Consider the following 17,201-nt stretch of genomic DNA (forward strand, 5'->3'; position numbering starts at 1 on the left):
CCCTCCCAGGCTCTCTGAGGAAGAACATCATGGTTGACAGGCTGACGGTAGCTTGAGGGAGCCAGGCAAGCTCACTGGAGAAGTGCCCTGCGGTGTGGGCTGACTGCAGCATGGAGGGAAGGGAGCCTGTGGCCTCAGGCTGCTGAGTAGTGCAGTTGCATGGGGCTATATGGCAATGTCTAAAGCCATTCTGTGTTTCCAGAACTCCCCACAGACCATTCAAGGAATGGGAGAGTGCTGTGCCGTGTCCTCAAAGCTGGACTGCCTAAGCCAGCAGGCCAAAAACATCTAGAAAATGCCAGTGTTGTCATCTCTTCAATCCTCACCATAGGCCTCTTGGGTGATATCATTTTTCCTGAGCTTATATGTAAAATTATTTTTATACTCCTTAGCAGTGGGTCTTAAAGAGTGACCCCCCAGGCCAGCATCAGCATCAGCCTGGGTGCTCAGTAGAAAAGCTGAGTCTCTGGGCGTACCTGCCCCTATTAAGCAGGGAGCTCTGGGGTAAGGCCCAGACCTCTGAGTTTTAACCAGCCTTCTCTGTAATTTTACTTTGAGAACCACAGCCATAGCCTACCAGAGGCTTTCAGAAGTCCCACCACAAAGAAACGCATGTAGTGTTGGTCACTCTACTGTCTCCTAAATTCACATGGCCGTGTAACCCATTTATGACCTAATGTCCATTAGCTTTCCAAGGAACACTCTTTGGGCAACAGGAAAGATGGGCCTGGGGTCTGACAGAAGTTGGTTCAAATCCCACAGTTTTCTTCAAGTCCTTGGGTGGCTGGGAGTTTTAAATCAGATACTCTAGTGCTTAGCACTACCCTTGGTTCAGGGAAAGCATGCCACATCGTAGCAGCGAACGATAGTAATAATGATCATTCTTTGGATAAGAAACCATACTATGTCACCAATATAGTTCTAGCAAAATAGGTTTCGTGTGCCTTCCTTTTGCCTCCATTCCCCTGCCCCAACAAATCACCCTGTGGATTTGGGTTGTCAGTCTGAGTTCTATAATTTCCTCATCAGGGGAGCAAAAATCAGGATTCCTGCCTGATGCTTGGCTCTGGTAAACTGTCCTCCACTACCCATTTATGGGAGACAGAAGGCCCAGCACATGGATGGCCAGCACCCGTGTCCACTTGACTTGGCTACTCACTGGGGTAAGGCAGAGCAGTCCGGGGAGCACACATGCGCAACTAAGTTTGGGGCTGCTGGGGACACACTCTATGGTCTATGTCTATCTAGCTACCTTTGTAGGATTTGCTCCCGGGATTCAAGGAGATAAACAGGGACTTATAAATAAAAGCTCCCAGCCTCCTTTCTTCCTGGAAGACATCATAAGCAGGGTTTTATAACTCTGCATCATGTAGTAGGAAAAGTATAGGATCCAGGTCCTACTCCTTAGAAACTATGGGACCTTGGAAAAGTTACCTACCCTCTCTGAATCTCTGATTCCATACCTATAAAACAGGGCTGGTGAAATTCACACCACTAGGTGATTGTATGAATTAAACAAAGACCCTGACAGAGAGGGCAGTGTATATGGCACAGAGCAGGTGCTTAATAAACGTGAACTTGAGGGGCACCTGGGTGGCTCAGTGGATTAAAGCCTCTGCCTTCAGCTCAGGTCATGATCTCAGGGTCCTGGGATCGAGCCCCGCATCGGGCTCTCTGCTCATCTCTCTCTGCCTGCCTCTTTGCATACTTGTGATCTCTGTCAAATAAATAAATAAATAAATAATCTAAACGTGAACTTGAATCCCCAGGGAACATGGCCATCTAGATCGTCCTCATCATTTGAGGCTCTGTTTAGTTAGAACGCTCACTTATTCATCCATTTGTTCATTCATTCATGGTTCACGTATTTATTGAGCAACTACTCTCTATACTGATGGCATCTGCTAAAGATACAGAGATGAAAAAGACAAGCCAGCAGCACCTAGAGGGGACATAAATGCATGTAATACAGACCTGAATCCACTAATTACATAACTGGTTATCTAAGCAAGATTGGGGTTAGGGTAAGGAAGGAGAAGGCCATCTTCCCCAGGCAGCCCAGCCCAAATAATATGGACTTCCTTCAAATTCCCTGTTCATTGTCTGATCTTGTTGTTTATATACTTCCAAACTGTCACAACTACTTCTTAAAGTTGACAGTAGGCAGAGATCCGGGATCTCAGGCCACCTTTGCCCCACTTCCATGCTGTGCAAATATGTGGGGCTGAGTCAGGGGTAAAATATGTTCTCAGATCAGCATATCTCTCCTGGGAATGGCAATTGGGAAATGTCACAATGACTTAAAGAGATCACCTTCCAAGCTGGAATTAGGCAGTATTTACGCTTTAAGGACAGGTGACTATTTGGATAGAGGGCTGGATGGAGAGGAGAATAGTTTATGAAACATGGTAACTGGATTAAAATTTTTTTTTAAGTTGCTGGGACATGTATCCTTCCTGAGCAATAGGTTTTTTCGACACCCTTTCCAAATTTGTGATAGGGAAAATAGTTTTTTTCTTTTGTCTTAAAGTTCTCAGATTAGGGGCACCTGGGTGGCTCAGTCGGTTAAGCCTCTAACTGAGATCATGATCTCAGGATCCCAGGATTGAGTCCCACATCGGGCTCCCTGCTCCGTGGGGAGTCTGCTTCTGTCTCTCCCTCTGCCCTGCCCTCCTGCTTGTGCTCTGTCTCTCTCTCAAATTAATAAATAAAATCTTTCACAAAAAGAAAAAAGTTCTCAGATTAACAGTGTGAAGCCCCAGTTCACTGGATGGCAATCCCAAATGAATGTGCCAACACATGGGGGTTGGACATGTGGGATGCAGGTTTTGGATAACGAGTCTGAGTCACTGCAGGGAAGAAGGAGCCTGGCCCTCTCTGAATGTAGAGACAGCATCATCGGGGCTGCCATTTCCCTGGGATGTCTGGGTCATACAGGTGACTGCCAGCTATTACCAGCAGGGCAGATAATTGGCTTGAGGGCTCCCTGTGTTGGGACATTGATCTGCAAATCCCAAACAGAGGCAGTTGAGACCAGTTGGCTGGTGGGGGCAGAGGACAAAAGGTAGAAGGGGGTCAGAGACCAGGAAAGAGCAGACATCAGTCCTTGGTGGCACCTGCCTCAAGCTAGTCCTTTCACCTCCTGTGGGACAGATCAGACAAACCAATCCATGAGGCTTTCACCTCCCAGACTCTCTGGCTTCTTCATTTTTTCTCAAACAGCCTCCAGGAGCTCACTCCCTTACAGTGTATCTTCCACATACTCCTCAAGGATGCTTTCCAAAGCACAGCTCAGATCCTGTGACACCTCCCACCGACAGCCTGCCATGGCTCCCCGTGGCCCTCAGAGGGATGTCCGACATCCCTGCTATTCTCCAACGGGAGGACAGTGTCCTCTGCCTGTTTGATTTCCTGGGGCTTGGCGGACAGGACAGGCTAGTCAATACATGAGTGATGAATGGATGGCTTGCTGCTTCGGGAAGCATGCCCCTGCTGACTGCGCCAGCTTCGTGTCCCCACACACCCAGAGCACCATGCTTTCAGACACACGAGACTCAGTTCAGCCCTCTGGCTCCACCATGCTCTCTGGAACTCAGGCCTTTTGTACACGCTCACCTCTTGAAGGTGGCACAGGCCTTCCCTGCCAGGCCTGAAGACTTGGATGCATCCTGGTTATTCTTCCCAAGCCAGGCAGGGCCTCTGCTCCTTCTCCAAGCCGACCCTCACCCCAACCAAGGTTAGATGCCCTTTCTGTGACAGTTTGGTTGTCTGTGACCTTCCCTGGACGCTGAGCCTCCCAAGCACGGTGATCATGTTATTTTCCACAAGACAGTGCGTGGCCTGAGTAAATGGGCATCCCATAAGCTGCTGGCGGGATGAACACATGAACGACAGCATGAACGAGGGGAAAAGCCTGGAGCTGGGGCCATGACTGCGCAAGCCCCGGGGACTGGTAGTTTCAGCCACACTGGGAGGCAGGGGAGAGACTTACGTATTCTTTGGACGGGTCACCGATGCTGCCGTTGGTGGTTGGGGCGGTGGTCTCCGTGCCCTCTGGCTTTTCCTGCTGCTTCCCCTCCTCCTTGGGCAAGCCCCCTTGCCCAGGGAGGGCCACCTCTCCCACGCCCAGTGCCTCGCTCTTGTATTGCTTGACAAACTCTTCCATCACTTTCACCTCGTTCTCCAGAAGTCCACGGCAGCGAGAGGGGTCCTGGTCATAGATGGGGAGCTGGTGCATGAGTTGGCGGCGGCGGTAGTAGGCGCCCTCGGTGCCTGTCACCGGCTGCTTCTCCTTTGGGATGAGCTCCATGTACTGCAGGCCCTAGTGGGGAGGAGATAAAGCAACTGTGATTGGCACGCGCCCATGCAGAGATCTGGAACTGGCAAAGTTTCCAGCTTCTTTGGGTTTTCTGCAGAACCGGAGGGCAGTCCAGGCAGAAATGCTGGGAATCTGGCAACACCCAAGAGAGGCCTGAATAGTTTCCACTTTGCCTGCATTGTCACACATTCACATTCTGGGTGAGAATGGTGTACTTTAAGTCAGTATTCATTTTAGATTTTTTTGGCGTGGTGATACAGGTTTGGTTTCCTTGAACACTGAACATTTTTACTTCATTTACCTCATGGCAATGCTCCTAATTAAAAAAAAAAAAGTCGATCTAGTTTAAAATTGCTTTTCTTAGAAAAGTATAATTAAATCATTAGAAGCATAAGTTATTTTATGGTTTATTAATTTAAAAATAGGCAATGGCACCTTCTAATAGAATGAACTGACAAGGTCTCAAGGTAGTAATATTTCCACATCAATATGATGGGTAACCATCTGAATATCAATATGTTCATAGATAACTGTCCAATTTGGCTTTTTTTTTTTTTAATGAACAGTAATTTTGTATTTGGGTGGGTGTCAGGGGTGGGAAGATTTGGGGGAGATAAAGGTCAAGGCCAGACAGCATGAGAAAGTGTGAAAGGCAAACTGTTTATCCTTGACAACTGTTCTCGGCCTTTGGGCTTGCCCCTGACACATCCACCAAGTTGCCTGATTCCCGTTGCCCAGGTGACCGTTGCCATATTTACCCTCTTGGAACCTGTCTGCCCCCATGTCACATCACTTGGGGCTGGACTCATTTTGGAACTGAACTGTATTAATCAACACGGAAAATCATGCAGCAGTTCATAACAACAACCCGCGTTGTGGCCCGATGTTAGGGAGTAGGGATGAGGAAGCTGAGGGAGGGGCGTACTAGTCCAGAGCCCGGTTTGCTGAGTTTCATAATCAATGAATTTCAAATGAGAGCAGTTTTGGAGAAGGGAGAGGCAGGTGACCCATGTTCCTGTGGGACTCACGATGTGAGCGGCTGTGGATGCCCCCTAGGGGGCTCCATCCTAGATTCTGGAACATCTGGCTGAGACTTCTTCTGGCTCTGTGGGCTCACGGCACACCCTGATACCATCACTTCATCTGCATAGTCCCCAGCACTTTCCCAGGTGCTTTGCTGGATATAGGACCTGGCCTGGGTGGTGGACAAAGTCTACCAAAGGCTCTAGCTCCTGGCCAGCTGCTGTTCTCTGTGTAAGACTAAGCAAGCATTCAGCTTCCTGGGCCTCAGTTTCATCATCTGCAAAGTTTGGGGTAGATTGCATGATCTTCAGGGTCCTAAACCCCATGAGAAGTCTGTGGTGACCTCACTCAGTCCTTACCTCTACTAGGAGAAAGGCGTGGTAGCAACGACCTGAGTCTACAGGTCAGGAAAGTGGCTCAAGGAGCCCATGGATTCTGGTTGGCCCAAGAGGTAAATACCCTGAACCCCCACACGTAGAAGAACAAGAAGCATCGGGGGCCACACAGCTGACTGCGTGTCTGGGAAGGGCTGACTCCTGACTCTGGGGAAGATAGGGGGGATGCAGTTTTTCTCTGGGTCAGTATGAAATTGTAGGGGCTTCCAGCATGAACATGCCAGGCAGGTGGGTGTGAAGAATCTAATCTCACACTTTGGGGTGCACACAAATCCCTGGATGGCCTTGTGACTCTGACTCAGGAGTCTGTGAGTGGCTGAGAAGTGAACACTTTTTCAGGTCCTCCTGGATGAGTGTGAAACAGGTCCTCTGAGGATTGGGGGCCTCTCTGGGGACAGTGGGTGGCGGGATAGGATGTGACCATCAGAGGACAGGGAGAGCAGCAGAGTAGCAGGTTACAGGCTGGGGCAGGGCACAGGGCCCTGGGGAGACAGGTTAGGGACCGCCATGGGGGGCAGTCTTTCAGTCTTTCTGATCTTGCCTGGGGCCCAGGATCTATGGCAGGATTTTGGAGATGTAGAAACAAGAGCATTGCTCATTGGGCCGGAATGGGCACCCAGACTCGGCCAACATCTCCTTCATTCCAAGTGTTGAAGCAGTTCCAGTGCATGTCTGACGGAGCTCATGGGAGCATAACCTCTTCTCCCATGAAGGCTGCCGACACCCCAGGTTGAGTGGCTGAAGGCATGGTGGGAGTAGCTACCTACTCCTGCTTCCTGTGATCTGGGCACCCTTCCAGGTGCCTGACCCATGCTTACCCATTTAGTTCTCACAGAACCCCTAGGAGGAAGGAACTAATACTACCCCTTGAAACCCTGAGGCCCAGAGAAGGGACCTCCCGACATTCCCACAACTCCTCTGCGGTAGAGACAGCTCGGCACTCAGCAGCCTGGGTCTCCACCATTGTCTACAACTTCTCTACAAGATGAACAATTTGCCAAGAGAAAACCATTTCCCCCAATCTCTAGGGGAGTTTCCTGTGTGAAGGAGTTTCCTGTGAGGGTGTGAAGGCTGTGTAAGCCCCTCCTAGGGCCAGGATCCCCTGTCCCTGGATAGGTCTGTGACTCCTCCTTCACGGCAGGTGTCCTTCCCTGCTTAGCCTTACAATAAACACAGGGTAGAAATCCTGCAGCCGGGGGCCTTCTGCAGGTGCAGACCACCTGCTTGTCCATCCCCACATTCTGTGTCCTTCCTTGGCTCTGTCCTGGCTACAGGTGTTTGTGGCCTGCAGAGCTAGAGGATTCCTGGCCAGGACCCTGGAGACAGGGAGTGTTCGTTCCCCAGGAATCCAGGGTTCCCATCACAGCTTCAAAGCCCCAGCTGGGCACTGCAGCATCCGGCTGCCAGCGCCGTGTGTTCCGTGATGGCTGGCCTTGCCTGGTTGGCCCGAGCAGCTGATCACACACCTGCGGCAGACTCTGCTCGCTGACCCTGGGGAGGGTATTAGAGTCTGCCGTGACATGCCATTCAGACAACCACATTGCTTGGCATGGGCCTGGGGAGGGGACGATGGGGACAGACGACTGGGTCAGAGTCAGCTGCCTGTGCCGCTCAGAGCTTGTAAGAGAATCTCTCCGGAATCTCTCCAGGAAGCTGATTAAGGTCATGTTCCCAAAACCTTTAGCAAAAGGCCTTTTCTCAGAGCAGCTGGAAACGTTGGTTTAGGTTTCAAGTTTTTCACGAGGGCCTTTCTGAGTCATTTGGTGCTTTGCTGTCTGGCTGGGACATCCTGGGTGAAGAGGTTCCCAGAACCGGGCTTTATCAGGAGAGGAATCAAAGGGCAGAGAGAAAAGTGGAAAAGAAAGGTGCTTTATTCCCAGTGTTGGGCAGTGGAAGGCACATGGACTCTGGAATTGGAAGACCCAGTCCTGCCTGTTCTTTCTGCTTCTCCAGCTGTCAGGCAGGGACAGTCAATGGGCTTCATGGTACATGTCAGTCCTAGTCAGTAGTAGCTACTGGGAGTGCTGTGTCGAGGAGGATTCTGAGGTCCAGTGAGGGCTCCGTGGGAGACAGTGCCCTGACTGACCAGCAACATTTGCCGTTATGGGAATAGAGGAGGAAGTATGAGTGCCACACCTGCAGAGCCTCCTCAAAAGCCTCTGTTTGCTCTCCTGTAAAATAGGGTTATTATACACATAGGGAGTGGTGAGGTATTGATGATATATCTGTTTGTCTATATCCATATCCATCTATCTACCTAGAATGCTCAATGGATGCTGGTTCCCTTCATCTTTTCCTACTTGCCTCCTCCCAAATCCTGGCTAGCCTTCAAAGATTTGCTCAAGTCTCTCCCCATTCTAAGAAGCCTTCTCTTAAAAGTGCTAGTCCAAAATACCTGCTTCCTTCTGCCTCTCCTACCTGTCTTGTTCTCCTGGCTTGGCTTGGTAGGGAAGAGCCCAAGCTTTGGAGTCAGGGAGGCCCGAGTCCAAGGCCTGGCTCTGCCATTTAAGCCAGCTATGGGACAGCTGGCTAGTTATGTCACTTCTCCAAGCCTCGGCTTCCCCCTCTGTGGATAAGTGTAGTCACAGTACATCCCTAACAGTGTTGGAAAACTAGTGAGACCGTGCATGTACAGCTCTTAGCATAGTGCCTGGCACACGTAAGTACTCAGTAAATATTAGCCATTAGGTTTATTGTGACTAGTCTTTAAAGGCTTAAGAGTTTCTCCATTTTTTATTCTGGTTGGGAGGGATGACAGCAAGATCCAGTCCCATTTCCAAAATACAATCAGTCCCAATCACTTGGTAATTAAAACAAAACAAAACAAAACAAAAAACCATCCGGAGGGTGAATGGGAAGGGAGAACTGTCCAATCTTAGAAAGGCAACTTTCTCAGGCAGGCCAGAAGCGGGGCAGACAAAGGGCTCTTTATACTATGTGGTTTTATGAGCCAGCATTAATCACAGCCTGACGATGCCTTCCTCTGATTAGTCTGGGGCCGAAGCGTTTAGGGTTTTCACCAGCCAGTTCCTGACGCCCACAGCCAGCTCTTTTACGAGCTGCTTGCTTTAGTTTCCACTGACATCTTGGAGGCCTGCTTGATGGCTTACCCAGGCCTGGGCGCTGGAGGCAGACCCGTGTTCCGAGCCACCCGGCGTGTCCCAGCACTGACTGCTGTTGTTGGGCGCCATCCTCTGTGGCCCGGATGTGCCCCTGCCTAGCCCCTCCAACCGGCAATGGCCAGTTAACCGTGCCGTGTTTCCTTACATGTAAATTAATTCCTACTTCACAGGGGGGCTGAGCTCACAAATGCTGACATACTCTTTTAAATACGTCTTCAGAAAGTAGAGCTTCCAGAAAAGCATCTTGCCAGTCTTCACTTGATCTAGAAGGGGTTCCTCCCTCTTTTCCCCCACTTAAGCCACAGCTTAGAACTGCACTGCTCAGACTCTCTATGGTGAAGGATCAGGTTTTTCTGTTTGATTTTTCCACCTATTGCAGAATGATTTGTGGGCTCACCACATGAGATGAGAATGTAGCTCATGCCACATGAGATTTCCACGTGCGTCTGACCACAGTGGAATTCTGTTCAGTGAGAGGAGGTCTCTGATCACATGCTTGGATGGCAACTGCTACTAAATTTCCCCAACATTTCTTCTCAATTTCTGTACCTCTTGCTGTGGGCCAATCACAGGATTTTGTGGCAGTTTCGGTCCACGGAGTGCATGTGACCAGGAGGGTGACAAAGCACACATACTCATCAGACCTAATATGTGTCCTGCATGGTGCATGGTGCTGGATAGCCTGGTACATGGGACGGACATGGTGTCTGCCCTTGTGGGCCTTGCTTCACTCGAGTGAGAGAGGTGGTAACTAAGCAAAGACGCACATTAGACAACTACCGCTTATAATCAAAGCTTCTAAAGAAACATTGGGGAACTGGAAGGAACAAAATGTAGCTGGAGGGTAAGTGGCATCTACTGTAGATTGGGTGGTTAGGGAAGGCCTGTCTGGGACATGCCTGTCTGGGAAGGCAGAAAGGCCTGTCTGGGAAGGCCTGTCTGACTCAGCCATGCAAAGAGCAGGGAAAGGACATTTCAAGTAGAGGGAACAGCAAGTGCAAAGTCCCTGAGGAGGGCAAAAGCCCAGAGAGATCCAGAGCAGGAAAGAGGAAGGTCAGGGCATTGTAAGGTAATGAGTGGGGGGTCATAGCTGGAGCTGTAGGAGGAGCCTGTGGGGTATGACCATGTAGGACTCTGAAGCCTCTCCTTTCTTCCCCAGAAGAGATTGAATTAAAATGCATCTCTAAAACTATAGGACATTTTTAACCTGTGGAAATCACCAAGGCCCCTGCCATTCCAGGTGTGGTCTGGGGGCCCGTAGGATCGGCATCACCTGGGAGTGTGTGAGGAGCGCAGTCTCAGCACCAGCCCCAAGCTTACGTGATGTGTTTCCGCAGGCTGTCCAGGTGAGGTATATGCCTGCTGAAATTTGAGGGGTACTGCTCTGGTCTGTGGGGCCCTGAATGTGACTGTATCTGGGATTACCTGGGGAGTTAAATGCCCATGTCTGGTGATTCTGTACTAGTGATCTTGAGCTTCTGGTTTAATGGTCTGCGCTGAGGCCTGTGCATGGGGACTTGTTAGGGGTTTTTGTAGTGAGCAGCCAGGGTGTGACCTTGTTCTTCTCTGAGTGCCTCTGCCCCAGGGTTGTGTAAAGCTAGATTGGTTCTCCCTTCCAAGCCCAAGAGGCCTCTGCTGTTGGAGAGGGGAGAGGACTGTTTCTGTGTTCCCCTACAGGCCTGCAATAGATACATCCCAGGCCACTTTGAGGGAAAATGAACATCTCACACATGAAGACAAGAACTCTGAGAGTTTGGAATGATAAACCATCCTTTGTTCAGCAGTGGGGAGCCCAAAGGGAACCATGAACGACCCTGGACTAGAGTTGGAAGGACCCATAGAATTCATAGAGACACTTCTATCCATTTCATGGATGAGGAAAACCAAGGCCCAGGCAGTTTTCAGCTCAAGATCACGTAACAAGACCGGAACAGGTTTAGAACCAGAGCTATTCCTATCATTTCTATAATCTTGCCCTCTTCTTACCTTATCTTTGACATTCACGCATGACTAACATTTACAAGGATAGGAAAACAACCTCTTGGTTGGAGGAGGCTGCCTTACCAGTTTCTGGGTGACTCCAGGGGGGGCCCACTCATAGGTGATGGTGTCAAAGGTGGGATCCTTCCCAGTGGCAATGGGATTGGTCATGATCATCCGATTCCTCTTGTAAATCCGGATGCCATCTCCGCCTTTCACGCGGGCCGTGAGGGTGGAATACTTGGAGTCCATCAGCAAGCGGCCAATTTTCCGATCGTCTTCCAGCTCAGAGTTGAAGCAGTGGTCCTCGTGGCTGCATTTGCACGATTTGCATATTTTCCTGGGGTGAGAGGTTAATTGGGACATATGAGATATACCTCCAGAGAAGAAGAGCAGAGTCTCCTGCTGATAGCATCTGCCTTTTTGAAAGCAGTTTCAGGGTTCAACTTTAGTAACTTGGCAGCAGACAAATGGAAACCAGAGACCAAAAGGCCTCTGGGATTGGGAACCACATTTGGGAGACCATTAGTCTATCTGCGGGGAATGTGGGATGTGACTTTTGCTGGTTAAAAAGAATACATTTTTACTCACTTTGGGTGTGACAGCAAAGGCTGGTTCATTCATTAGAGATGCTAGAAAGCAGGAGTCTTTATGACTGGTGGGCTGAACCCGGCCCACCACCTGCTTGTGTAAATAAAGTTTTACTGGAACACAGCCATGATCATTTATTTACATATTATCTGTGGATGCAGTTGGTCTACAATGGCAGACTTGAATAATTGCAACAGAGACTGTGTGGCCCACAGAGCCTAAAATATCCACGATCTGGTCCTTTATAAAAAAAAATTTGCTGACTTCTGCTCTAAGGAATTATTGAAATTGTCTCCCAAGATTCATGAGTTTGGAGCTTCAGCAATTTTCAGCAATTTAGCATTCATACTGAAGTTAGAGTACAACTAGAAATTTTCTTCAGGGAACAGGTGGATAGGACCCAGGAGGAAGGGAATGAGCTCAGAAAACTGCTTGGGCTAAAGAGATTGATGCTCACTGGCCATGCTTTGTGGTGAGACCAAGAGAAAGAAATGCATCCTGGGGAAGCATCAAATTCCCTTGAAAGCATCATGCTTCTGTCTGACAATTAAAAACTAAAACATCTGGCTGCTTTGTGCCATGCTGTTAAGGTTTCGAAATCCGGACTGTTCCCAGTATAGTGGAAAACCGCTTCCCTCCCTTTCAGGCCCGACACCTGAGGTGCGCTGTATCTCAGTTGTGCTCACGCATGAGGTTTAAGAACTTGTTAAGCAAAGTGAACAATGTCAAGACCTGCAACAGGGATGAGGCAGGCCCAAGAGAGAGGTCGCTGCAGTAGCATGAGCCCCTCACAGCCAGGCATGCCTGTAGGAATCCTCCTTTTACCCCCATCAGTACTTTATTTTACTTTTTTTTTTTTTTTAAAGATTTTTATTTATTTATTTGACAGAGAGAGATCACAAGCAGGCAGAGAGGCAGGTAGAGAGAGAGGAGGAAGCAGGCTCCCCGCCGAGCAGAGAGCCCAATGCGAGGCTCCATCCCAGGACCCTGAGATCATGACCTGAGCCGAAGGCAGCGGCTTAACCCACTGAGCCACCCAGGCGCCCCTTTATTTTACTTTTTTAAAGATTTTTTTTATTTCTACATTTGACAGAGAGTGACAGAGCACAAGTAGGGGAAGCAGCAGGCAGAGGCAGTGGGAGAAGCAGGCTCCCCACTTAGCAAGGTGCCCCATGCAGGTCTCAATTTCAGGACACTGGGATCATGACCTGAGTGGCTGACACTTAACCCACTTAACCGACTGAGCCACCCAGGCACCCCTTCCACCAGCAGTTCTAAACTAAGGTCACACCCACACGAGACATGTAGCAATGTCTGAAGACACTTTTGATTGTCATTACCACCAGGGGGTGCTACTGGCTTCTATAGGGTAGAGGCCTGGGGTGTGGCTAAACATCCTGTAATACAGAGGACAGCCCCCTCCACAACAAATCATTATCCTGTCCAAAATGTCAGTAGTGCTGAGGTTGAGAAAGCCTTGTCTAATATAAAATGAGGGCGGCCCCATTGCAACCTTCCAGGAACCTATAGCTGGGGTGGGAGAGGGAGAGAAAATCAGATGGACACTGTAACAGGGGATAAGTTTGCCCCCCTGTGAGGGCCGCATAGGTTTTGGGGTGGTCCTGCTGGTCTGGACCAGTTTCCCCAACCCTGAAGTATGGGGCACATGGAAAAAGGCTCAGGTTGATAAGTGTGGGAGACAGTAGGTTACAGAAGGTTAAACATATGTCTTGTTTTTAATGCACTGATGTACAGCGTGACTTTAAGGCAGGGAGAATGCAGGCCTTCCAATGTTATTTGAAGAGAAGCTTGCAGCCCAAGTTCACATTCAGTGGGCTACAATTTGAGAAATGATAAAATCCATGATCGCAAGGATAATTCCAGGACACTAAAACAGAATATGACCCTGAAGATGATACAGGGCAAAACCAAAGTCTTTTCTTTTGTTTTCATAAGAAGGGGTTACTCATTTTTCAGAATTGGAGCATCTTATTCATAATAAATATTCTCTTGCCTCTCCCTTTTACGAGCCAGGCATGAAGGAGGCTTTCACTAAGTTAGGGGATAGCACCACTGGTTTACATGTGGGGAGTGACAGCAGCAGAGGAGGAAGTGGAAGGAAGAAGAGGAAAGAAGTGAGGGAAAGCCTGGTGTCCCATGAGATCCTCTGAGCCCCAATGCCTTCCATGCATGGAGCTGGGTGGGGAAGCTACCATTTGCTTTTATGATTAATGAGACTCTCAGGATGCTATTAGAGATATAGCAAATGCAAAACAGTTTGAAATGGAAAATACTGATGGATAGGAGATATTCTTCTTTCTCCCTTTATTCATACTATCATGTTGCCAGACACTGTCACTGGGATTCTACAGGTGAGGAAGACACCTCTTAGCCCTACTCCCCTCTTTCAGGCATCCAGACTGAAGGGGACACAGACACACCCAGAAAGATCCTCAATGGTATTAAAATGGCTGTCCTAGGCTACCTGTAGTGGCAGAAAAGGCAAAGCCTTGGACTCTGACCCCAGCCTGAACAGCAGCCCAACCCAGGTCCATGGTCGAGTTTCTTATCCAACAGTAAAGAGCTGGTCTACATCAGGCATCAGCTAACTACATTCCATTGGCTGAATCTGGCCCATACTCGACTTCTGTACAGCCTGGGAAGTAAGAACAGGTTTTACACTGTGACATGGTCGAAAAAAATTCAAAAGAAGATTACGATCTTCTGACACAGGAAAATGAAATGAAATTTGAAATTCAGTGTCCTGAGAAAAAGGCTTATGGGAACATAATCACATCCATTCATTTACATACTGCCTATGGACATTTTCACGCTATGAGGGCCAAGTTGACTAGTTGTGCCAGAGGCCATGTGGCCTGCCAAACCGAAAATGTTTCGAACAGGCTCTTGACAGAAAGGTAGTGGACCCTTGATCCATTTGATGAGTTTTCAAACTTTTTGCTGCGCATCTCAATAATCTGGGGAGCTTGGTAAACTTGGAGATGGCCCACCCTGGCCCCCGCTAGTCAGATTCAATGGGTCAGGAGTGGGACTGGGCAGGGATACTTGTAATCCTGTTCAGCAGTGATCTGGATGCCCATCAAAGTGCCAGAGTCCCTAGCCCATGCCTTTTAGGAATTTAAGCAGCTCTGGTCCACTTTCTCTAGATTGTCTCTCGGAAAGTACTGGAAGCCCAGCTCTTTGGGCAGAGTCGTCTGTGAAGATCCACTGCCCTGGGGAGAGAGGCAGAGCTAACACTGTAATTCCCGGGGCAGCCGCCTATGCCGGTATAACAGAGGACCTCCTCAGAGAGGGTGCCGCAGTGAAGGCATGGGAGAATCCAAAGAACGACCCTTAAAGGATGTAAAATTGGGTGATCTAAGAGCCAGTGATCTGTCTCCCATTTTTCATACCATGTCCCCTGCTTCCCTCAAACTGGGGTTTTTTCTACTCATTGAAGTCAGTGTGCATTTACAAAAAATAATGAAGCAATTAGAATTATGGTACTATTAAAAAAAAAAAAAGAACTCTGCTTGCAAGGAAGAGACTTTTATTATTGGGTTTTCTGTGAAAAACCTGGAGTCTTGGACATGTGTGTCCCCCTGCCCTGAAGGGCAGGTCAGCCCCTTGAGGATGGCTCAGAAGGCCAGGAAACCTGACATGTCCGTCAGGAAAGCAGGAGACTTCATGCTGTGAGGGGAGACTTTCCTTCTGTTTTCATGAAAGATTACTCTTGCCCCCTCAGTCTGTGCCATTCTCTCCAAATAATTCTACCATCTGTGCCACTAATACTAATTACCATGCTAATTCTGCTAATTATGTCGATCACTAATTTAATTACAGATAGCTTGCCTGCAACTATGGATTGTAAAGCCAAAAGTGGAGCCTAGAGCACATGGGCTCCATTGTTCCCATTTTTCAGATGGGAAAGGTGAGGCTTACAGGAGGGAAGTGTTTATTCAAGCTGAGTCAGCACATGAATTTGTCCTGTGATTATTAGTTGAGGAACTTGCTCATTGAAGCAGGATGGCTGTTATTTAGGTCATTCAGATATCTCTCAAACTACTGAAAGTATGAGAACTGGAGCATAAATATGTTTTCTTGTGGTTTCCCCCTCAGGTTCTGGGACCTCCTTGCTCCAGTATGGCTTGAATTTAGGTCCCCACTAAAGTTATTCCAACCAAAGGCAACACTTGTTACTTGAGATCTGAAGCTACAATCTGCATTTCTCAAGGATAAATTTACTTGGTGTTCAAATTCTTTGTAGAATTGTGGGGGAATGTAGGGATTGAAACAAAGCTGACACTCCTGCTTATAGCCCCAAAGAACAGGGCATCGCCCTCGTGCCATAAACAGCTAGAAAACTAGACAAAATATGTTGAATGAACTTTTCAGATGTCAGACAGCAGGCAGTAAGGGACTGATCCTTGAGTGGTGAAAACATTATTGAACTGAGTCAGTGGGTGCATTCAGGGAACATTAGTGCCTAACCCTGGGGATCCTAAAGGAGGTATCCAGGCTGTCTTTGGAGAGCTAATGAGGAGTTAGCATTGTTCTGTGACACCCTGATGGCAGATTCAGGACCAGGGGGCGAAAGGATAGGGAAGCTGACTCTCCTCAAGACCAAAAAGAGCTCGAGTGGCTAAAATAGATATGTGGGGCAGTCCCCCAATGGGGAGTGTGTTCTCTGTGGGAGGAATTTGTGTGGGGGATGGAGTGGAGTTTGGATGACTTTGAAGCTCCCTCGCATCCAGAAGACCACATGAGCTCCCGTGAGGTTGAGAACTGTCAGGGAATAGCCCTGTGCTTCAAAGGTTTTCACGACCCACAGTACTGCCGAGTGTTTGAGAGCGTGGGGGTGGGGTTCACAAAGACCCAAGCCTGAGTTCTGCCATGTACGGGCGTCTCCCCACTCCCCACTCTCAGTTTCCTGACCTGAAAATTGGAGAAACTATCACCTTGCTCAGGTTTACTTCAACATTTAAATGTAAAAGACTTGGTTCAGCTCAACAAACGTTTTTGCAATGGCCATCTCATGATGGAAGTCAACAACTCTGAGACAAATAGCTCCCAAATTTTGCTTCCTCATTGAGTGGCCAAGGAAACCCTATGGCAGAGGAGAAAAAACCTCCCTCTTTGCTCTTATGCCCTGCAGAGTTTAGCCTCTCTCGCCCAGGGCTGCCAGGACAGTCGCACAGGCTGTGCCCTGCACACCCTCAGCGGGCACCATCCACATAGATGCTGATGGTAGTAGCGCCCGGGAGCTGAGCAGTGGGGCAGGCTTACCTCTGGTTTTCGGAGTCCTCAATGAAAAACAAGAAAAATTTGGCAGATCCCAGTCCAGCTGGATCTTGTGGCCCTCCCTCGTGGGCATGAATGCATCACGGCCTGGTATTTAAGTCTCATGGACACAGTGACTTTTATTTCTGGCCCATGGTACTCCGAGATCAAAACAGGGGCCATGGCATAGTCTGGGGAGATCAACCACATGCATCAAGCCCCAGGATAGAGCAATCCTGAGAGGACCAGGCACCGACTAACAACTGCCCACATCTTCCCAGTGTGGTCCTTGGTGGGCTGAGCTTGTGGCCTCCACCTCAAAATGGTGTGTGAAGCACTAAACTCCTCTCTCATCTTGGCTCCCCAGGGCTTCTCTGTCATTTCTGAATTAGGCGAAGCAGAAGAGCATTCACTCCGGAGCCAGCCCTCCCTGAAATGCATGCATCTTAAGCAGTCCGAGCAGAGAAGAATGACCAGGGGTTCCCAGAAAGG

General features: G+C 48.9%; 1 protein-coding gene across 2 annotated transcripts in view; it reads right to left on the minus strand.

Annotated features, from left to right (window-relative positions):
• The window catches only part of LMCD1 (LIM and cysteine rich domains 1), a 58,557-nt gene that overhangs the window by 12,199 nt on the left and 29,157 nt on the right, over positions 1–17,201 (minus strand). For both annotated transcript variants that reach the window (XM_047746100.1, XM_047746107.1), the window contains exons 3-4: positions 10,923–11,178; positions 3,992–4,321 (exon numbers count right to left, since the gene is read on the minus strand). In XM_047746100.1, coding sequence (XP_047602056.1) covers positions 3,992–4,321; positions 10,923–11,178 — 586 coding nt within the window. The remainder of the gene's footprint in view (positions 1–3,991; positions 4,322–10,922; positions 11,179–17,201) is intronic.

This window comes from Lutra lutra, chromosome 1 (genome assembly GCF_902655055.1).
Source record: "Lutra lutra chromosome 1, mLutLut1.2, whole genome shotgun sequence".
In the NCBI taxonomy this organism is placed as follows: Eukaryota; Metazoa; Chordata; class Mammalia; order Carnivora; family Mustelidae; genus Lutra; species Lutra lutra.